The 23,776-nt window shown below is 46.5% G+C and overlaps 1 protein-coding gene across 6 annotated transcripts in view; it reads right to left on the minus strand.

Annotated features, from left to right (window-relative positions):
• Positions 1-1,804: 1,804 nt before the first annotated feature.
• The window catches only part of AMOTL1 (angiomotin like 1), a 57,802-nt gene continuing 35,830 nt past the window's right edge, over positions 1,805-23,776 (minus strand). For 4 of the 6 annotated variants that reach the window (XM_015852296.2, XM_015852297.1, XM_015852298.1 and 1 more), the window contains 10 exons: positions 23,282-23,426; positions 22,480-22,569; positions 16,319-16,464; positions 10,999-11,148; positions 9,032-9,222; positions 8,770-8,907; positions 7,660-7,785; positions 5,735-5,961; positions 5,028-5,297; positions 1,805-4,534 (listed from right to left, as the gene is read on the minus strand). In XM_015852296.2, coding sequence (XP_015707782.1) covers positions 4,431-4,534; positions 5,028-5,297; positions 5,735-5,961; positions 7,660-7,785; positions 8,770-8,907; positions 9,032-9,222; positions 10,999-11,148; positions 16,319-16,464; positions 22,480-22,569; positions 23,282-23,426 — 1,587 coding nt within the window. In that variant the 3' untranslated portion in view covers positions 1,805-4,430. The remainder of the gene's footprint in view (positions 4,535-5,027; positions 5,298-5,734; positions 5,962-7,659; positions 7,786-8,769; positions 8,908-9,031; positions 9,223-10,998; positions 11,149-16,318; positions 16,465-22,479; positions 22,570-23,281; positions 23,427-23,776) is intronic. The other 2 variants (XM_015852299.2, XM_032442199.1) reach the window with 1 other exon arrangement.

The raw sequence follows: 23,776 nt of genomic DNA on the forward strand, positions 1-23,776 counted from the left end.
AGGGTGCACTGATGAAGATGCTGAAGAGCACCGGTCCCAAGACTGACCCCTGAGGGACACCACTTGTATCTGGCCTCCACCCTGACACAGGGACACTCCTTCAGCTGAGGCAGAGATGCTCCCTGCACACTCCCCCAGCATGAAGGCAGACACAAACCTTCAGTTCTGCACGGATATTCCTCTACCCCACAGCAGTGTGGACACCCTGCCCTGCTTCAAAACAGTGCTGGCTAAGGACCAAGAAGGGCCACGCAGGGTTACCCCGGAAAATATGTGCTCTGATATTTTATTCATCTGGAGCTGAAGTGGTTGGTATGAAAGAAAACACCCCGTGGGGCTTCATGCCTCGAGTCAATGGATTCCTGCTCCTTTTATAGCTCAGGAATGCTGGCACGCTCGGCCGGTGTTCCAGGGCTGTGAAGGCGCAGCTTACGGTCTGGATAACCATTAATCACAGCAGCACGGTGACAGCTGTGCACCTCCTGCTGAGCTTTCAGATGTGGGCAAGGACGAGTGCTTCCCAGCTGACCAAGACTTCTGTCATAAGAGCTACAGAGCTGCAAGCAGATGGGATTCAGAATCTGCGGGCAAAGGGTTTCAGCTCCCCACAGGGCTCCTCTATCCCACAGCAGTGCTAAGCGTTTTCTGGGTATGCAACCTGTCAGAGTACCCCAAAACCTGTCAGAGGGTGCTGAGAGCCCCCAGCAGGATATTCAGAGCCCAGCTTCACCAGGTTGGGCTGCATCCAGCTCCCAGATTCAGGACACCTGGCACGGCCATCCTCCCAGCAAGGGATGTTTATGGTTGGAGTGTTTCTACCACGGTGCTGACAGCATTGGCGGTGCTAGCACAAACCTCGGTGGGTGATGTGCTCCATCAAGTCCAGCTCTGGGAGCTATTTAAAGACATGAGGAATCAGAGCTTCTCCTCAAGAATGCACCTCATTGATGGTTGGACATTTGTTTCTTTACAGCAAGGGGAGGAGGAAGCCTCCATCCCAGTAACCAACCAGAAGAGGAGAGACGTTGCAGCTGTGCAGCACGCTGAATCCAAGTGGATCCTGAAAAGGTCTCATTTGGGGTTGGATTGCTCTTGCTTTTTGAATGCTTCGAAATGGTGATTGTATTGACGGCTTTAGCTCCTCTGAGCTCCCTCCCTGTCTGTGCTAAGAGGACGCTGCTCCTCACTCACTTCTGGGAAGATGCAGTCAATCTATCAATCAATCAATCAATCAGTGACTTCAGCATTTCAACAAAGTGCCTCTGGCAGTTTGCTTTGTTGCACTATTTTTGCCTTATCGCTCGATCCTGACTCAAAGAAAGATGAAAAGCAAAAATCTAAGCAACCACAGATTTCTGTTCTTGGTAGTGAGAGGCCACCATGAGTGCCGAGATATAGAAAGGATTTAGGTATCTTGCTCACATTGATCCAATGCCTGTCAAGTCCCAGACCCACAGGAATAATGAAAAAACCCAAACCCACAAACAATGGAAGTGCTGTGCTGACTGGGAATATCGTAATGGAAATATAGGGCCAAAGTATATTCTGATGCTCACCAAAGCGCCTTGACTTTCCACCTTGATTTCCTTCAGGTAAAGCTGATCTGACTTAAGCCCACTGCAGGCTTGGCAAAGCTCTCTGCTTTACGGACCTGCTGCCACCAGCAGTGCCTTCTAACAGCCATGGAAAACAGAGGAGGTGCAGCCTACGGTCAGCAAGGTCTGACTGCTTTGCTCAGTACACTGGGTGAACTGTTTGCAAGTTCTTTCCTTCTTAGGGACTGAATATACTCATGCTGGAAAAGTGAAGAAAGAAACGTGTTTATACATTTATTATATACAATATTAAGGCACAAGTTTAAACAGCAAAGAACTGGAAATCTTTGGCTGACCAACAGTATCAATATTTGCTGTGGGTGACTCGTAATGCTGCTCGTTAACCCACCTATGTACAAATGACCCTCCAGCTGTACAACACTGTACACCAACTCCTTTACACAACCAACAACAAGAAAAGGATGACAGTATTTTACAAGGAGTTACCAACATTGCCTGGAATGGCTGCAGCACCGTTCCCCAAAACGCCATTCAGTTCCAGGAGCTGGGAAACCCAGAAGGAAGGCAGCAGCGCTCCATGCAACCTGTTCAAGGTCGGTCTGTGGCGGCATTGGCTGTGAGCACACCTTTGGATGGCCTGCCCAGCTGCCTGCCTCTACAGAAGTCATTAAGCAGTTCCATCTGAAGCAATAATGCAGCCAGTAATGACACGTTCTGGGACTCCCAAACAGCCAGGTATTCTTATTTCTTGGAGCAAAATGATGGCGTGTTTACTGTCATTTTCCTGCTATCCCTTCCCTTTGCCATCCTCCTGGCCCAGTCCCAGCTGGGAGGTGCCCACCTGCAGCCATCCACTGCCATATGCAGGCCTGGCCTTTCCTTACGACATTTAAATTAACTTTATAGGGAAAATAAAATTATTTCACAAGGCATATATTAAGCGGCACAGCATCTTCAAAGGGGTTTTACACATTTAGTTTTGCAAAGCTGCTAATACTCGAAACACACAGCTCTCCTGACAGCACAACCTACCTAGCACTGCTGCGTTTAACAAGTGCAAAAACCAGAAGGAAGGCAACACGGACACATCTGACCACATACACACACACACACATAAGTGCATGAACTCAGCATAGCAATTTTGCTTTACAACAAAGGTATCTCTCGGCCATGGGACTCCAGGACCTGTTGCATTTGGGGTTGCAAGGACTTCAGTTTGCAGCAAAAGCAGAGGGTGCAGTGCCTGATGTTCTCCCATTGTTTCCCTCCTGCTGATGCCTACAGGAGGGAGGGGAGAGCCTCAAGCCAGTCCTGCACACACACGGCCACAGGAGCATCCGTTGCTTTTCCACTCTACACAACTTGGCATAAATTCCCACCACCCTTTTCCCAAAGCTAAATTCTTCCCGATGGCATCAGGGCACACTAGAAGCTTTGGGAAGAGAAAAGCCAATAGGAAAATATCCTGGAGAGGAAAACTTCTCTACCAGCTTTTGCAGTACAGGAAGCAGAAGGTATGTTATGAGTAACACTGCTGTGAGCCGCCTGTCTTACAGACAGGTGCCACCTCCTACAGAAACCACAGGCTTAGCTAAAAATGTGAAGTGTTTTGTCTGGCTGGAGCAGGCTGAAAAGGGCCCACAGCTCAGCACAAAACAGGTGATGCTCATGCACTGCTTTGCAGTTAAACCTTCCAGGCTCAGTCCTGAACCTCTTAATGCAGAATCCCACATCAACCTGAATGGCGGGGCTGTTTGCTCAGGGAATGTGAGACTGAAAATAAGGAACTGATCTGTCCTGTCTGCAGACACTGCACAGTAAGAGGTATCTTCTGACCTCACGTGCAAGCTTGGCTTAGTTCACTGAAATAACTGCAGAAGGCATCAATGGTTTCTGTTTTCTTCCCATCTCTCCAATGTAAACAGCCCCAAAGAGTTCCTTGGGCTACACTCTGTTACCGTTTTGTGCTCAGATTCTCACCTGCTGAAAGCTACGTGTTGCATCTGGCTCTGAGATGGGGCAGTAGAAGATGCACCGATGCACCTCACCTCTTCCATCTCTGCCCTGCACAGCCCTGTGGTGGAGCTGGCTGGATCCTCCCCTGACTTTCCTTCCTGAAACATTCCCAATGGTACAAAAGGGGTTGGTTCAGCAGGGTAATCTCCCTCCTTCACATTCATCCTCTGTGGAAATTTCAATGAACAGCTGCTGCTATCAAAAAAGGAGTCTCAGCAGGCTCGGAGTTCTCAAGACACGAATATTAGCACTGTAATCCGGCTCCAAGAGTAATACTTGTCTGGCCAGGCAGAGGCACCTGACCTGCATGTCAGGAAAGCCACACCACACCACTTCAAATGAATGCTCACAAGAACCCTCCGTGTACATCCACATACCAAGAATTCACTAAAATCCAGCAGTGAATATTTTTGAGAAAGGAATCAATACTGAGGAAGATGCAAGTTTTTCCAATTATTGCCATAAGCTCCACTGGCCTCAGAAGAGCCAGGATTTGCCTCTTGTCCCGGCTGCAAAGGCAGTAAAACAGAAGAGCCCTGTGCACCCAGTCTGTAACCCAGCTACCTTCCTTCTCCACCAGAAAAAGTAGTTTCCTCTTTCCACCTTCTCGGGCCACCTTCAGTTTTCAAAGTCCCCTTCCACTCAGAAAGTCCCAAACATTCATCTCATCTCTCCCCTTGAATTCTCCTTATCTCTCGCCTGGTCCCAAGTCTCTGCATAACAGACTCAAGCTTCAATTCAGGCACAAACTTTCTCCTTCCTTCTTCAAATTCTCAGAGTCAGTTTTTAAGGTTGGCAAACCGACGATGTCCTCGGACATGGGTATATGCCCACGAAAGCCCAGACACCATCCTCTGCTCAGATGAGGACTTCCATCATGTCTGTGTCTGGAAATTCGGGCTTGTGGAGCAAGCTGCTCACCCTGCCTTTGCTGTCAGGCAGCTTTCCGTGGCTGGTGTTCTCTGCAATGGAAACAAAGCAAAGTCAGTTTGCAGCTCAAATCCAGTAACAGATTGTTTGAAGGAAATACAAAACCTTTTTTATTTCTTTTGCAAGGGAGAGGTACAACTGCGTGGCCAAAAGACTGAAAGCCAACTGGAGGACTCGAGTCCATAAGCCTGAATTCCCTGCACAGAGAAGGCCGCAGTAACCCAAAGTTTCAAGCAGGCAGAGGTATTCAGCCTTACCAGTGACACACAGGAAGTTTCTAGGGGGAGATTTGCTTTTGAGAGTAGAAAAAAGTATAAGAACATTTTACTTTTTAACTGTAGGTTTCTTTTAAAAACCACATGGTGCTTTCACCAGCTATGGTTTAGCCATTGGTTTTTATCCTCAGCAGCACGAATGATGACATTTGTCACCCTGGTGTATCCTGGGGAACAAGCTAACAAGCCATGGGGAGCTGGCACTTCACTGCATGGCCCTGCTGCCCCGAGCTGTGCTGCCAGCACTCACCCAGCTTCTCCCCGGCTGGCCGTGCCCCCGGGGGCCGTGGTACCGGGCTGTGTGTCGGGGTGGTGCCCAGCCGGCCTCGGCCGGGGAAGGAGGCGGTGGTGGGCCAGAAGAGCTCGGTGCTTTTGTCCGTTTGGGTGCTGCTGTCCTTGCTGCCCGTCTTCGCGTGGGAGGCTGTTGGTGCTGGCACGGGTGCACACGACAAGGAGGGCAGAGGGGGAGGCAGCGCGGGGCCCGGCGGGTGCTCGTGGTGCTCCTTCCCCAGGAGCAGCCCTGAAAACACACCAAGCTCAGCCACATCCAGCTCAGTCAGAGGTACTGCCCCATACTCACCCCAGAGCTACATCCTCCCTTCTGTACACCTGTCCCTGTGGTACCCTGGGGCAGGCACACACACCTTCACACTCCCATTCCACATGGCACCAAATTCATGATAAGACTAGAGGTAATGACCTATGGTTGTGTTGGGGAGGTTCAGGTGGGACATCAGGAAACATTTATTCTCACAGGCTGCCCAGGGAGGTGGTGCAGTCCCCATCTCTGGAGGTGTTCAAGACCTGTGGAGATGTGGCACTGAGGGAAGTGGTGAAAGGGCATGGGGGGGTGGCCTGGGGTTGGACATGATGATCTTACAGGACTTTTCCAACCTTAACGATTCTGATTCTCTGAAGCAATGGAGTAGCCAAAGCTTACCCAAAACCACAGCTCACCTATGCTTCCCTTCCAGATCTTCTCCTCTTTCTTCTCCTCAGTGATCTGGTTGCTGGTGAGTGAGGTCTGGCGTGAGTGTGTGCCCGCAGCGGCAGCAATGGAGGGCACGGAGCGAGCGGGTCGCAGGCTGGCGCTGTCGGCTTTGCCGGGATCCTTCCGTGAGCGCTGCTGAAGGACCTTGATCATGGCATCCTTCTCGATTATTTTTGCATGGAGATTCTTTATTCTGCCAAAATACAAATGTTGTGTTTACAGGGATGGAAAACAAGTCTATACAGGCAGCAATGTGCAGCCGAGGGTAGCAGGACTGGTCCCCAGGTACATACCCTGCTGCTCTGTCATTTCTGCTTTTATGTGACCCGGATGAGGAAGCTCCCTGCAGGGCTTATAAGGGATAACTATGTAGCCTGAAACAATGAGCATTTCTGGCTATTGACCCCAAACGGTTTATTTTGCAAGATCAGATGAACTCACCTATTGCTGTGGCTTTACCAACACAGGGGGAGCAATGAGAGCAATATCCTGACTGTGCTGTGGATTGCTACCTTCACTGAAATAACACAAAAACACAAGTAACGTTCCCCTACTGCTGCCAAATCTGGAATCCCTTGCTTGGCAGAATGCCACATGGAGGGGTTTGCTTCAGCACTATCTGAATGAAAATCCTGAGTTAACCTCATAATTCAGGTCTGTTGGCAGCTGGAGGAAAGATTTGTTGCTAAAGCGATGGAAGGAGTTCCCTTTGGTGTCTGTAGCAGCTGGGCTGGGCTCCTGGATCCCACTAAGCTCTGCAGAAACCATCTGTCTGTGGTGTGCAGAGCTGGGACCCCAAAGACCATAGAAAAAGTTATCTGTGAATTCTCTCCAGGAACTATTAACAACAAATCATACTGTGTCTTTGCTGATGTTCAACATACAAATCAACTACATTCTGTGGAGCAGTGAAAGCTGAAACTTACACATACAAGGGAGACAGACGGTAAGATGCCTCCAGTTTTCAGAGTCAGATGTCTAATTTGCAATGAAAACACAAGATCTTAATCTGTCCTTCATGAAGCCATTGGCAAAACTCCATTGCTTCACTAGAAGCGGGGTTAGCTTGCATGTGGGAGTGGAAAACAGAAACCAAATCCAGCAGAAACAATCATCTGCACTTTCCACAAGCAACACATACATTTACTGTTTTATAGCATTGTCTGCAGACTTGTCATGTTGTGGTGAAGCCAAAAATGAAGGACAGATTTCAAGTGATTTTTCATTAAAAACCCAGAGACATCCCAAGGGATCTTTACTCATCAGCAGATTGCTTTTATCCAAAGAACAGCCTGAATGACAAGTGCAGCCCCATTTATCTGCACAGCCACATCTCCACCAGTGTGCTGAAAATGGAGAAGTACCTTTGAATGTTACCTGTGTTCAAAAAAGTGTATATTGTACCTTCTACTGGTAAATAGATATACTTAGGGGTGTTGTTTGGTTTTTTTTTTGGGGGGGGGGGTTAATTTTGCAGGCTTGTTGCTAAATGCCATGTGAAGGCCACCCAGCATGGATGTGCACAGCTGTGTGTACCCAGAAAGAGCAACAAGCAGGCAAATAAGGAGAGCAGATGCTCTACTTGCTGATTATGTAGGAGTGGGATTATAACTTCAGCTTTTACAATGAGATGCTCTTGTTTCCAGAGGGGGATTTTCACTGAGATTAAGCAAGCATTTAGCTTCCTTGTGTGCCAACCTACTTTTAATATTGGTTGGTTTTTCAAGAAGGTCAGTTTGGGTGCAAGGCTTTGGTGCAAGTAGAGAGGGAGTTATCTAACGGCAGTGAGGAACCAGAGGGCATCCTGATCCCCCTTCCCAACACCCCACCCAAGGGGAAGAGCCCAGTGGGGTGACCCCATCCCCAGCCCCACAGTGTGGCAGCCCCTTACGTGTACTCCATGTCCTGGCAGCGCCGGTTGGCCTGCACGATCTCCTCTTCCTCCTGCCAGCCCCGTGCCTCCAGCGTGCTCTCACCATAGCTGCCATTGTGTGAGTGGTTGGGGGCTGAGGTGTCCCTGGCAAAGTGATGGGATACAGTCAGTTGGGCCCTGTGGTCCATGAGGATGGGTTTTGCAAATGAGGTTGGTGCTTGCAAAAAAACCAAACCCTAAATCTCACGTTTGAGGAGTAATGATTGACTGTTAAATTGGATGGCTGTTGGTTATCTTGCTGTGGTGTACCCTCAGATTTGGGTAAGTCACTAATGGTGTTAATAATTGGGACCAATGCTGAAATCACAGTTGAACCCTGTGAGGTTAACGGCCATCCTGGAGGATGGGGTGAGACATCAAAAGGATACTCACAAAGTCACCAAGGCTGCACCATGAATGAGAAGCAAAACTGCACACTTAGGAAGGTGAAAAACAGCAGAGGAAATGCTGTCCGGACTGAAGCACAAAAGGAATGTATCATACTGAGATCAGCACACAGCCATATTCAACAAGGCAAATCTTATCTTAGGATGTATACAAGGGATTTAGCTCTAAAGAAACTGGGGTGAGACTTTAATTATCTTGGCCCATCATTGCTGGAGACTTTGCTGAAACACATGGTGCTCTTTGGGGCACCACACTTCAACACAGACAAACTGGAGACTACCCAAACAAAAGCACTGGGAATGGGAAGGGGTTCCTGCACAACCTATGAGGGATGGCTGGAGGAAGCAGGTTTAGTTCAGGCCAGGAAGATACACCAGGGGATGTGTATCTTCCAACATTTATAAGGCTGTTTTAACGCTGCCAGTGACCTGTTATTCATCATGCACACCTGAGAAGGACAAGAATAAATTGAAGCAATCTGCAGCCAAGAGGTTTAGTTTAGATGTTAGAAGAACCGTTTTAATTTGAAGCTTAATGGAGCAGTGAAATGGGGGACTTAGGCCACAACGCTTCCCTTGTTATAGGTTTTAATGAGGTTACAGAAACTGGCAGCAGAATGTGGGCTGGGTGCAGCTGATACCAGCAGCTCCAGCTGTGTGCTGTGCATAACCTGTGAATAACCTTATCTGTGCTATGGAACTTGGCATCCTGAGCTTGGCTTGAGCTTGGTAAACTTCTGGACAGGCCAAACAGGTAAATTCTGTCTTTAACCAAATGTTGTACTTAACAGGTGTCACCTCACTGAGAGATGTATTAACTCTGTTGGAGAAACAGCACGGAAAGGCAATGCAAAATCCAGCCTTGAAGAAATACCCATTCCTTATTCCTCCCCAACACTTTCTGCTACAAATGGAGCTGCCCATTCACAGCAACACCATCTCACCTCTCTGTTGCAGCCGTGGCCGCAGCATTCATGGCAAAGTGCCTAATGGTGCTCTCCTCCAGATACTTTTGCTCCCACTTGGTCATGTCAGCTTCCAGGGCCAGGATCCGCTCCTCCTTCTCCCGTACCAGCTCCATCAGTGCTGGTGCATTGTGCTCAGGGAGGCTGCTCGGCTGAAAGCTGCCCTGCCTCTGCCGGAGCAAACAGCCACAGGTTACAGAACCACGGGATATCTCGAGATGGAAGGGATGCATAAGGATCATTGAGTGCAATTCCCAGCTGTGCACAGCACCATTCCAACAGGACAGGGCCACCACCTGATAAGCCCAGGAGCTACCAGGCCTTATTCTCCATATAGACAGCTCAGCCTTGCATTAGCCCCAGCACTACAGGGTCTGTGTTGAGCCACCTGCACAGGGAAGGGAAATCTTGCCTCTCATTGGGTTGCAGGAGGCTGGGCAGGCTGCCAGGGTGCCAGATCCCTCAATGAACAGAGGGGGTTTCCTGCCTGAGAGGAGCTTATAAACAGAAGCAGGACTGACTTTTTACATGGTCTTATAGTGGTAGGACAAGGGGGGATGGCTTGAAACTAAAAGATGAGAAATATAAGCTAGATGTTAGGAAAAAAGGTCTGTATTCAGAGGTTGGTGAGCCAAAGAAGCAGAGGCACTTCATCCCTGGAGGTGCTCAAGGCCAGGTTGGATAGACCATGGGCAGCCTGAGCTGGTGGGGGGCAACCAGCCCATGGCAGGGGGTTGGAATTGGATGAGCTTTAAGGTCTGTTCCAACCCAAGCCATTCTATGATTCGATGATAAGATCCAGCTCAGAGGCTGAGTGGGATGAGCCCATACTGGGAGGACAGACACAAAGCTCTGACAGAAGCCAGTATAAATAAATGGTGAGTTTTTTTAATAAAAAAAGCAATTTGTTATAGTTCACTGTGCACAATATTATGCTAAGGGGGAAATCATGTTCAGTTCTTCCTTCTAGACATTTATCCCCTGGTTACAGGAAAGACAAGATAGCAAGGCAGGACTGCAGCTTTTGGCTTTGGTGCAGTAATGACATGTTTGGAAGATACTTTCTAGAATAGTGCTGCAGGGAATAACCCTTAGGAGCAACTGCCAACCAGCCGGTGCACTCAGATCTTGTCAGACCCCCGGCAGGAAGGCAATGTTTTGGAAGCACAGCTCTGGCCTGTAAAACAGAGCCCTGGGGTGCTTCACTCCCAGACAAAACATCTGCCAGCCCTGCAAGTTCAGCCTGCAAGGCTCAGTCAGAAAGAGTCTCTTTTTGGTCTTGGTCAATGACATCATGTCAATGACAATGAGGAGATGCTGTTTGGGTCAAGGAGCAGAAGAGACTCTTGCTCGCTGCCTCCTTGTGTGCCACATCTCTATTGGCTGGTAAAGAGGGGTGAAAAGCTCTTTTCATCTGTGATGATTAACAATTTCAGTAGATGTAACTGCTCAGAGAGACAGCTCTGATGCTGTTTCTTGACAGATATAGGAGCGAGCCCTTCAGGAGTTACAGCAGCATCAGCCTTGCTTATGTTGCTGTCTTTTTCCTCAGGCAGAGTTTTGATTAATGTTGTGCATCTGCTTGCTCTGCACTGAAGTCAGTACCCACCTATTGGGCATTTGGAGCTGGTTGTGAACTGGAAATCCTCCCTGCAACCTCCTTGTGCTTTTTTCCCCCCTTTTCACAGATGATAGCTGTGCCTGGAGACTTGGGAACGGGGGAGAAAGTAAGAGCCCAGGGTACCCACTCAAAGGAGTAACTGTGCATAAGATACAAACCACCTCCAGCAGCCCCACAGCAGAGTTCAGCAATCACCCATTGGAAACCAGGGGCTCAAAGGGAAAGCCTAGCAGGCAACCCCAGCCCTAAAGCAAGGTGACTCTCAGAAGGACTGTGAGAAGGCTCTGTGCTGAGTCCCACACAGGTTATACTATCCCTGCCTCACCTGCTGCATGCGCAGCGAGTCCAGCTCCCGCTCCAGGCGTGTGCGCAGCCGCCGCTCCATCTGCTCCCTCTTCTCACAGGCAGCCTGAAGTTGTGTCAGTGCCTGCTGTAGCTTCTCCACCTTCTCCACATAGGCCTGCTTCCTACGCAGCTGCAAGGACAGCAGGTCACAGAATAGAAACATACAATCATTAAGGTTGGAAAAGACCTCTAGGATGTCCAACCATCAACCCACCCTCACCATGCCCACTCACCACATCCCTCATTGCCACATCTCCATGCTTTTTGAACACCTCCAGGGCTGATGACTCCACCACCTCCCTGGGAAGAGCATTCTTTCCCAATATCCAGTCTAAACCCAGACTGGAGGAACCATAGGTAGGTTTGGGGTGGATAGGACCTTCAAAGGTCACCTAGCCCAAGGCCCTGCCATGGGCAGTGATAGCTGCCAATAGATCAGGCTGCTCAAAGCCTCTTCCAACTATGAACATCTCCAGGCATGGGGCATCCATGGCTTCTCTGGGCAACCTGTTCCAGCCTCCAGAAGTGTTGGCTCAGGGTTCACACACTTATGCATGAGTGCTCCTTTGTGTACATGGGTGAGGCCAAGCACGTTTACTGCCTTAGCAATCAATTTTGTTAGAGATATGAAACAAGACAGTTCCCACATTCATAAACTTATAGGAAAGTTCTTGAGCCAAATCTGACTTTTTTTTTCATCCTGTCTGCAGATTTGCAAGAAATATTTCATCCACGTGCACTTAAGAATCAAAGTACAATGTGTTGTCATTGAAATTAATGGGCTTTCTAGTTGAGTACACATCTGCGAGGGAGGAAGGTTGTAATCAGAAACGCATGATTCTAAAATCCGCTGCCTTCCAGAGTCACAGACTCAGAGAAAAAATGGCTGGAAGTCACCTCAGTAGGCACCAGTCCATCCACCTGCTGCCATGTAGGATCAACTCGACCTAAATCAGAGGCTGGAGAGCTGGGTGGAGAGGAACCTGATGAGCTTCAACAAAAGCAAGTGTACAGTCCTACACCCAGGAAAGAATAACTACGTGTACTGGTAGAGGTTAGGAGGTGATCAGATAGAGAGGAGCTCTGCAGAGAAGGACTTGGGTGCCCTGGTGGACCATAGGCTGCCCATGAGCCAGCAGCATGCCTTTGTAGCCAAGAAGGCCAATGGGCTCCTGGGCTTCATCAACAGAAGTGCAGTCAGCAGGTCGAGGGAGGTGATCCACCCCCTCTACTCTGCCCTGATGAGGCCATGCTGGGGTTACTGTGTCCAGTTCTAGGCTCCCCAGTTCAAGAAAGACAGGGAACTGCTGAACAGAGCCCAGTAGAAGGCCAATAAAATGAAGGGGTCTGGAACATCTCTCTTATGAGAACAAGAGGCTGAGAAAACTGAGTCTGTTCATCCTGGAGAAGCCTGAGAGTGAATCTTATCAATGCTTACAAATATCTAAAGGGCAGGAATCGAATGGATAGTCCTGGGCTCTTTTTAGTGAGGCCAGGCTCTTTTCTGTGGTGCTCAGTGACAGGACAAGGAGTACTGGGCACAAACTGGAACCAAGGAAGTTCCATACAAACACGGGGAAGAACTTCTTTACTGTGAGTGTGACAGAGCACAGGAACAGGCTGCCCAGAGACACTGTGGAGTCTCCTATGGAGATACTCAAGACCCACCTGGATGCCTCCCTGAGCATCCTGCTGTAGCAAACCTGCTTTAGCAGGGGGCTGGACTTGATGATCTCCAGAGGTCCCTTCCAACCCCTACAATTCTGTGATTCTAAGAAAACCTGGTGGACAGACATATAATCTGTTTGCAAACCACCCAGGAACAGAGACACTACAACCTTCCCCTGCAAACTACTTCATGACCTATTTTCTTTTGCTGCTTGAAAACTTTTACTCTAATGCCTAATCCAGCTTTCTCTTTTGCAATTTAAGCAAATTACTTCTTGTTCTGCTTCCAAAGTGTGATCTACTAGAGCAAGAAGCATTTAATGAAACAATTCACGTATTCACAAGATCAGCAAACTTGTCTGAATGCTGCCCTTGTCCCAGTGGTTAGGAAAATAAAGATGAAGAAGAGCTAAGGCCAAAAGGGGCTGATCCAAACCTTGTCTCCGTGAAGCAAAAAAGTCTGAGTAGAAACCAGTGGGTCTTATAGAAAAACATCTGCTCTGGGAACTAAACTGGTTCAAGTTACAAAATAGCGACTGGGAAAAATCTATGGATTTGAATTAAAGACTGTAAGAGATGGAGGATTCACTGACTCACTACGTAAGTCGTTTCCATGTTAATGTCTCTCTTTCCTTCTGGCCTGCTTTGCTCTGCTTTAGCTCCCCAACACTGCATCTTATTATTTCATCTTATATTAAAAAGCGATGTTTAATCTGGCTGACAGCAATCTCTTCTTAATCTTCATGTGTACAGATTCAAGCTCAGCCATCTCTTGACTTTAATTGTTCACAGCAAAGAACATCTTCTGGGCTTCAAATAAATTCTATGTCTCTTTCCTGACCCGTCTCCAATTATTCAGTCGTTTCTCTGACATAATTCCAGCAGCAGTGCCTAAATGACATGTGGTGTTAATACCACCTACATACTTTCGAATTAAATCCTTCTTCCAGCAAGCACTCAGGATAATGTAGATTTACATAGTATGTTATGTTAATTCAACTTAGTAGCTGCTGTTTATTTCTCAAGCCTTGATTTGAAAAGCTTTTAAACTCAATTACATTTTGCTGCTACAAGAAATCTGTGTGGATTTACGAAGCAGTGCATGAGGTAGAACTCAAAAAATCATCATCTTTATGTGAATGATTTTTTGTTTCTTTCAGCATACCTCAAATTATAATAAGAATTCCTGGTCTGAGATGAAGACTCAAAACTTGAAGATTATCTGGTTTGCATATATGTCAAACTGAGCTCCAAGAAGCAGAGATGATTAAAAAGGTGCTCTCTTTTAGTGATGGAACAGGCCAAAAGCAAAGGGAAGTGGGATGAGGAGTTTAGGTTCATGCTGATAGTCACAGTTAAACCATGCATTGCCCAAGGTGCTTGACACCACACTGCACTGAAACCACAGCAGCTGTGAGAAAGCTCATTTAACTCCTCCTAGAATGAAAACCACTCAAGCACTACTAGGTTAACATGGGTTTGCTGAGGCTGAGGGCTCTGACTAACTCCAGGGAATGTGGTTGCATCACATTCATTCACTGTCAGCCTAACATGCCCTGGAGCATTTAGGTTACCACCTCTGTAACACTTAACATGCCCCAGGCATGAGGTTATCACCTCTTTAACATCTAACATGCCCCAGGCATGAGGTTATCACCTCTGTAACACCTAACATGACCTGGGCAGAAGGTTACCACCTCTGCAACATCTAACCCACCTCGAGCAGGTCACCTCTTGAGGAACACCTAACATGCAGGACCTTACCAGATCTCTAGATGGGAACGTTTGTCCTCTCTCAGTTTAACTTGTAATTCCCATCCAGCAAAGGCATATTTTTCTTGGATGACTAGGCCAGGAACTGGCAACTGCAAAGCTTTTAGACACAGAGCCTTAAGACTGCATATGTATTTACAGGTTAAGGATAGCTTCTTGCACCACCTGCCTGGAAGTCTGTGTTTATGCTTCTGCTGCTTTCACCAGTGTGTGATCAGCAAGTCGGTATTACTGGCCAGTATCACAGTGACAGTCTGTGGAGCAGCCAGAAGCTAAACATGTTTCTTCCCATTCTCTGTGTGATGCTGTGATTGCAGGAGCAGCTGTTGCTACCTAAAGCATTTCTTCATTCAGCCACTTTATAAGAAAATGTAAATAGAAAACCACTGGTTACCTTTAAGGCAAACTGTATCAAGTGAATAATGGACAAATTAAAGCTACACTATCTCCTGCAGCTATCCCAAAGGGACTGCCCTAAATACACTGTGAAGATGAGCAGTTTAACAAAAGAGCACTTAAACTTAATAGGATCCTCTTCCTCCTGCTGAGTGTATTTGCCAGAGGCAACGGAGTTTTAAAAATGTTTTCAAACCAGAAGTCAGAATGGTCTAGTGGTCAGGGACGGCAGAGCATTCACCTTTCAGTACTTGAAAACCACCAGGTTGTGAGTAATCATTAATTAGCTTCAATGAACTGCATCAAGTTACTTGCAAGTATCTGAAATCAGACCTTGCCCACTCCTCAGAAGACATTCAACAGGCTCCCGTGGATTCATCCCCAGGCCAGCCTCTGGGAGAGTGCAGCTGGGAAAGGAGGCACCACAGGGAACAGACCTGCACAAGACTATGCCAGCAGTCTGTGCTAGGTAAGCATCCTTGCCCTTACTGATGGTGCCTGCTCAGACAGTCAAGGCTTTTTATTTTATCATCTTCCTTCTTTGTTGGTCCTGGGGCCTGATATTTCAGGGTCAAAAAGTCCTATTACAACAGTCCTGTCTTATCTGCCAGAGCAAACAGGCTTTCAGCTAACTATTATTTGCAGCTTCTCATCGAAGGTCTATAAGGAACACGATAAATTGAGATTTATGGATCTCCAGTAACAGAGAAACGACACCATTCTTGGTTGTGGCTAAAACTGAGCATCATTTCCATTTTGAACTTGCTTAGCTTCAGATCCAGCTACTAAATGTTGTTCTGTATTTGCCAGTTTGAAGGACCCTCTGTTCTTGGGATTTATTCTTCTTGTTTGAATACTGATTTTAACTATTGGGCTTACACCACCATTCTTAGGAATGCCCTGGGGCTTTAGCATAGATGACACTTTGGGAGCCTTGTGGTACAACAGGTTTTTTCAGCTCTCAGATAAATACTGCAGCTCCAAATCCTGGAGGTTTTGCCTGTAGCCAGATCAGCTCATTCTTTGAAGACCACAATTCACATGCAAAGATACCAAGCCCTAGACTGCTGTGCTGCGGTGCACCCCTGGAATTCTCTGAGGAGATATGGGATGTACCAGCATCACATGTTTATATCACAGCTCTGAATCAGGGAGTCAGCTCTTTGTCTGATATTTCTACTAAGTCCTACCAATACCTCAGCCACTGACTATCCCAGTTTAATGATGCTCCTGGATACACGTTGAAAGCTCTGCCCTCAAAATATCTATGGTTGTGGTCTCCTTTAATTGCTTTCCTGGCTCAGTGTTGTACATTGATGCATCTTCTTTGCTGGATGGACAGTGTATGGGAGCAGGAAGATGTGCCACACCATGGCCAGAATAGATCCAGGACTGGGATGGAGCAAGTCTTATCTGCAAGCTACCATTAGCATCAGAGCAGAGGAATTATGCCCATGCCTCACCTCCTCTTCCAGTTTGATGACCTTGGCTTGAGCATTGTTTAGGGCCTGGTCGAGGATTTCAATGTGCCTCCGCTGATCCTCATTGGCAGAGTGCATGGCTGCCAGCTCCATCTCCAGCTTCTCCTTCTCCTTCAAGTGTTCCTTGTCTGGAAGAAAGACAAGAATGTTCTGGATAAGATTTAAAATGACATTAAAAAATAAAGCTAAATTCATTCAGCTCTGCTCACAATTTTCCTTCAGCAACAAAACTCACCGTCAATTTTATTGACAACCTACGTGTTGAAAAGCTCAGCTCCATCTATAGGAAGAAGTTCTTTAGAGGGCAGTGAGGCACTAGCACTGCTGCCCATAGAGCTGTGGTGTCCCATCCCTGGAGATGCTTAAGGTCAGGTTGGATGGGGCACTGGGCAGCCTGAGCTGGTGGGGGTAACCAGCCCACAGCAGGGGGTTGGAACTGAGTGATCTTTAAGGTCCCATCCAATCTAAGATATGCTATGTTCCTGTGATCTATCTCTGCTCTGACAGTACTGAGAAACCATTTCAGGGAATACAAACGTTGCAGTCTGACTGCTGGACCTCCAGTGTCAGACTACAAATAGTTAACGAGGAGAGGGAACAGGGGATGGAAGTTTCATTCAGTGAAATCTGAGATTTCAAAATCCAGCCTTCGTTCTGAATCATGGCAAAAAATAGAGCATTTGGAAAGCCTCCAAGAAGGAATATTTCCTCCAAAAATTAATTTGGCACCAATTAAACCTTGTTTTGACTTTCGACTTTTTTAAACACAGCATTACAAAATGCACTGATTTTTAACTGAAGCAAAAAGTTGCTCCAAAACCATCAAACTGTGGAAGATCTGCCTCTAACATCCAGTCCCACCCCAGCACAGACACTCAAGCCATGAAGGCCCTCCAGCCACCTTCCCACCTAGTCACTGAGGAAGGACAGCACACCTCACATGGCTCGTTTCAGAAATGAACAACCCCTTTAAAAACCTTATTCTTCCTTAATTATAAGCACATTATGAACAGCATTAATCTACTCTCTCCTTGTAGGTGTCTGCAGTGAGGGGAGATGAATCATAGAATCATAGAATTACTCAGGTTGGAAAAGACTTTGAAGATCATCAAATCCAACTGCAGCCTAACCATAGTAGCCTAACTCTAACAACCCTCTGCTAAATCATATCCCTGAGCACCACATTATATGTTATATGGAATGTATTAAATGAAGACAGTGTGCACAACACCAGGACCTGAGACGTACACTTGCAACTCATATCCAAAGCGCTCCAAGTTTTCTATTCCCTCCCATAAAATGAGAACAAGATCATGCTGTACACAGAATGACGGCTGAACCCACTGGAAAGCTGGCAAGAAAAATGTACCTAGTAGCACTTAACTATACTGTATTAATTTTTTGTTAGAAAGGACTTTACCAAGTAAACCTCTAATTCTCACATACATACAGAGCATCCTTGTAAGTAAAACAATTAGTTTTACTGCACTACACTGTGCATATCCTTCTGATTTGGCATGCAATTTTTACCCAACAGACTGCAGCTAATAACTATTTCATTTTCTAATGGGTCACCACCACATCCCATCCATAGTGGCCTTCTATGATGGTGTAACTGCATCAGTGGACAAGGGAAGAGCCACTAATGTCATCTGTCTGGACTTCAGTAAGGCCTTGGATGCAAACCTCATACAGACCTCACGCTTTAACAGAAGTTTTTGATCACATCAGTCTTGGAAAAAGAAATGTTCTTATTTACTTACATCAGTTGAATGAGTGCCCTCAAAGCTACCCATACCTAAACACTATATTATACCTAAATATCAACTTATCTGCCTAATTTAGCAACCGTATCAGTGTGACTCGAGCTGTTTTTCTCCCTGCTGTGATACTGCAAAGCAGTGACACCGACAGCCTTTAAGGACACTCCTTGTTCCTGTGGAATGACCGCTGCTGGCGGAAGAAATTGTATCAAATGACAGCAGTGAGAACAGAATTTGCCCTCAAGAGATTTGCTGAAAACAGGAATCCCTGGCATACCACATTCCTTGAGGTGTTTCCAACAATCTCTCGTACACAGGTTTCTATTTCTCCATGATCACTCTTTGCTCGCAGCTGTTAATTCCAAAGGCACTCCAGCGACCATGACTTTCTAAAGCAAAATGTGTGAGATTTATTAAGCCTCCTATCAGGCCTGCAACTCCCAGCATGGCAAGTGTGAGGATGAGCTCCGTTGCCTGACACCCACAAGTATGGGCCTATACAACAGCAGCAGTTGTCAGTCCCCCTAGATCTGGCTGATTCACCAGCATGGGCTGGGGCACCAGAGCTGCCTCTTCTGCTCATCCACTTCCACCAAGACTTGGCCAGCTCTGGTGGCCCTATGACTTCACCTGCAGTGACCAGCAGAAGGACGGGCAAAATCTGAAGTGAGGACAGGACATTCTTGGCCATTCCAAAGACATTAGTGGTTATCAACCCAAAAATATGTAGAATGAATAAATAAATAGATCCCATCCACTAAGTTCAGCTGTACAGAAGGAGGTTTTTCATAGCTTCAGTAGATTCTTCACACATTAACCAGGACCATGTTGTCAGGTCCAGACTTTGACCAGGTTTGCCAGGTCCAGAGAAGCAACACAGCCAATGTTCATCTATCCCTCTGCAGCTTGGTAATGACAGCCTGGTTCAAGCCAAGCATTTCTTTCTGTTCTCACTGTAAAGTCCCAGTGAGAAAACTGAAAACAATCCCACACAAAACAAAAATAAAAAGAAGATAAGAATGGCCTCCCAAGGTTTATCAGGCAGTGTATTTAATGGGAGGAATAACCAAAGGCTCACTCTCAAAAGAACATTTCTGAAAAGCAGTAGCATAAATGGGTCACCATCTCATTTGAGCCCATCCAGCATCCAGGATGGGGAGGATGAAACCTCTGTACAAACACCTCTGCAAAGAGCAGATCCCTGTGGAGGACACTGAGCCCTGGCTGTTGTGTGCACACCATGAATGCAGCTGCGTTCATACAGACTGGGCTCCTATGCTGCAGAAAATGACAGACAGAGCAGGTCCCCCACACGCTTCTCAAGGCTGCATTAACCCCTGCATCCTGGACAAATGCCAGAGGAGCTCACTACAACATACATACTCCCATAGTTTTGCTCATAAATGTCACGTTCCTGGCAGCTCTTGCAACTTTTGGCCATGAAGAGATCGAGGAAAGGCTGAGAAGCTGTAGGAGTTGATGCTCTGGGGAGTTGAAGCCCCTGGATTAGTTTCCTCATATGGTGATTAACAGGGTTGGTTTTTTTTTTTTCTGGAATTAATAATCAGGATGAATTTTAATGTACTTAACAAGTGATTCAGTATGTGGTTACTTGTGGTAAGTAACCAACCTAAGAGATATATAACAGTTCTGTCCTCCATTATCAGAGAAAGTCACTGCATCACCATCAGTGTACGGTGGCTTTCCTTACCCTTTCCTACCCTTGCTGTGAGGGCACAAGGGCAGCAGCTTTCCCATCTCCCAGGTGTGCCCCTCAGGGCTGTGAAACAACAGAGCAAGGGCCTCAAGGGCCTCCCTTTCTTTCACTCCCGGAACTTGCACCGATTATTTCCTATCTTAATAGCAAAGGACTCTCAGTCTGCCCAAAACACCACTCTGAAAAACATCTACTGAGCGTTTTCTTTGGCTTGGTTCATTTGAAGGGAATATTTCTCCGTCTGGGATTTTTGGGCCGGAGATATGTGCACAATACAAGGCACATCCACAGCACACTGCAGTGAAGCACAAGGCTTTACTACAGCACTAAGAAAACTGTCTGCACATCCCCACTAATGGGCCCAGAGCCATGCAGGGTAAACTCAGATGGATGCAGACTCCAATCTGCCTCAGACACCTGAGAAAATAGTCCCTTGGAGGAAGCCCTGCTCTGACAGAGGGGCTCTACATCCAGAAATCCCTGAAAAATACACAAAATTCTCAGACTTCACCAAAACAAATTCTTCCTGTGATACACATGGCCTAAGCTTTCTCTTTGTCCTGTGCCTTTGAAACCATCCTCAGTCTCTGCCTTTTCGCAGCATCTGTCTCCTTCTGCCTATAGCTCTTCTGTTGCCTGTATGGGCCCAGATACCTTCATCAGTCACTGCTTCATTTCTTTCCTTAAATGAACCCTTTAAACTGAAAAAACACACATAATTACCATGAAACTAACAGGTTATGTTTTCTCTACTGTGCCCCACACAACAGTAGCATTTTTCATTCCACACAAATGCTGAGAGCTTAATTCTTTGAGGCATGCAGCCTGGCTTATGACAAAGAATAGGAGCCGTTGTCACCTTCTGTCCTCATCTCAGAGTGCACGAGTGTGCTGCAGTGCTGCACTGCTAACAGAGAATGCTACAAAGAACTGAGAAATGGTGCCTGCAAGGCATCTTTCAGGATGTTTTTCCCGTTAGCAGAGTTCTACCACAATATTAATTCTGTGGTTAAAAAAACAAGCACAAGACTGGCTTTAAAATGGCAACATTTAGGAAGGTGCTAATGTTGGAGTCTTTCTATGCAGCTTTTAGTTTGGGGATGGTAAGGGTCATGTTTTCAAGTTGTTTTCCATAAACCTTTTGAGCCCTCAGAGGAATGTTTGAGGCTGATACCCTGCTATCGAGCTCATCACTGTGTGCCATAGCAGCCCAGAGAACATGACTGAAGAGGAACCTGCTTTACATGTGCCCTCTTTTCTATTCTTGGAAGCACTCTGCATCACATTGGTAACATTTAACTCTCTGGCCTAGACAGGAGAACTCCAAGCATCCAGCCTGTCTTACGTGATAGGATCCAAAAAGCTATATTTGCTCATAAGCTTTGGATTGATGGCAGCAATATGCCGAGTGCAAAGTTTTATTGCTCGATATTTAACATTAGAAGCACAGAGAGTGTTTATGTGCTGGAAAACAACTCAATTCAGTGCTTTCTGGGGATTTAACTCCCTTTGCTGTTGCCAGGATAGTCAGGCTATCTCTATATGAACACAGCAGATCTCAGTCTGCAATTTGCTCTGTGCAACATACCCTGTTTGAACTCCAAAGAAGACAAGACTGACATAGCAATGCTATTTTCTTAACAGATCAACCACTTAGATGTACTGCAGTATCTACACACTCTGGCAGCACCTGCTAATATAGCAAAGCTAACACAGTCATAAGGTAACTAGATTCCCTTATGTTGGTGCACACATGCACCAAACTATCAGCAGTGTTGCTGTGCTAGTGTCATTGGCAAAGGTGGGAGCTAGAGGAGGCTCACCTGCACTTGGGCAAGCAGCAAGGCACGCTGAGTACTGTTAATAACTCACAGTCAGAGGAGATGTCTGGCTCTCAGCTAACAATCTGCAGTTGCAGCTCATCTTCCAAGAAAGCTCTTGTTGCAATAAATGAAACAGAAGGATGAGCTGTACACAGGGTTTTGCTTTAATAGGATTTAAGCCCACAAGGTACTGCACACTTTGGTCAAGCCAAGCCCTTCTGAATGCGTATTAGAGGTGCTCAGGATACATAAGTGATGTGTGACAGACAGCATCCAACTGCTCATGTTTTGGTTTGCTTGGTCACATAGAGCCATCAGCACATGGTGTGACATGCTGCAGCACTGTGCTCAGTCATTAAGGAAGCCTAAAATTTGATGAGAAGGGGCAGCAGAAACCACGAAATCTTTGTTTCAGAAGTCCTTTGAGAAAATGAAGGCCCAGCTCTGCTTTTCCACCTGCTAATCAACCCATAGCACTGAGAAGTCAAAAGAGGCTGCTCTGGGCTTTTCCCAGCCAAGAGAAGAATTTGGCATCTCTAAAAATGAAAAATTTGAAAGATGATTCCTGCGAGCAACACTCAGCAATTTCAGATTAATATTTATTAAAAATAAGCTAAGTTGTGATTCCATTAACTCCCACTGCCTGATTCCAGAGCTCAGATAAAAAAACACTGTAAGCAATCTACTCCACAGCTTAAATAAGAGTATGTGATTAATTAGTTGAGTAGAACCAAGCCATAAGGACAACAACAATGAATAGCAAAGCATTCACCTTCACTTCAGTACATACACGAGTGTGCACACATATGCACCTCGAAAACTGATTAACACAGAACTCACTCTGAGTGACATAAAGGCCCTCTGTCGACTTATCCTCATGCCCATCGAAGTCTCTGCTGGCGAGCTGCCTGTTGGCTGTCTCCAGTCGTTCTGCAAAAAACAGGAAATAATTTGAGTATAAATATATGTATATAAAATTGTAGGCCAACCAAGAAAATAAGATGCATGCCAGCAGCACAGTATAAATAGACTCTCTGAAGGAGACTGTTTAAATGGAGGCTGACACATACATAAAAGATGAGAACTTTGACCTCTTCCATGAAGCTGTTGTTCAGACTTATAGAAGCTATAGGGGTGAAAGGGGGAAGGCTTCACCATCTCCAGCTAATATGTCCAAGCAGTTCCTTTCTCGTGCTATACAAAATGTGCAATATAATTGCCATCTGACTTCACCCAGCTTTGCAGGGAGATGGTACCTTTCTATGGTGGAATGTGGTGCTGCTAGATGCTCTGGGGGAAAGCAGGCACCTTGGTGACACCAATCCTTGGGATCCTGCTCCTTTCCCATGACAGGGATTCTGCAGCCAGGGATGACTTCCCATCGGAAGGACAGCTAGAAGAAGGATGTGACTTCCCTGTCCCACTTCCATTTTTAGTAGTCTTTCATATTTTGCCAGAAGGTTTGTCTACAAGCAGCGGAGTGACAGCAGTTCTGTCTTATGCCAATAATCAGGGCCTGATTTCTCAAGGTTATCTAAAACATGTGAAAATACTCCTCTAAAGTCTGCTAACTCTTCAGCTTGTGGAAAGTGAAGCACAATGTCAGCTGTGGAAAAAAGGCAAACACACAAATTCAACATACCACGGAGATCCCTGTTGAAATCATGAAGTCTCCTAATTTCTCCTTCAAGTTTGTTTCTCATCGCTTTGTCCAGAGACTCCCTTTTAGTGGTGGTCTTGACCAGGCCCTCATAAGCTTCTGAAATCCTCTGAATCTCTATTTCAAACTGAAAGGAGAGAGAGCTCCCATGAAAGCCCAGCAGGAAAGCATCCCATTCTAGCATTCACAGAATCACAGAATGGCTTGGGTTGGAAAGGACCTTAAAGAAAGACCATCCAGTTCCAACTGTGGGCAGGGTTGCCACCCATTAGCCCAGGTTGCCCAGGGCACCATCCAACCTGCTTCTGGTACTCCCCTAGAGCATTTTGATGGGGCACAAGAGTGATACCTGTGCCAAATGTCACACCAACCACTGGCTCTGAAATGAGAAATCCTACACACCGCCAGAAATGTTATAGGCTTGACTCTGACCTTATTTCAGCTTTGAACTACTGTTAATTCCAGCCTTATTGCCTC

This window comes from Coturnix japonica, chromosome 1 (genome assembly GCF_001577835.2).
Source record: "Coturnix japonica isolate 7356 chromosome 1, Coturnix japonica 2.1, whole genome shotgun sequence".
In the NCBI taxonomy this organism is placed as follows: domain Eukaryota; kingdom Metazoa; phylum Chordata; class Aves; order Galliformes; family Phasianidae; genus Coturnix; species Coturnix japonica.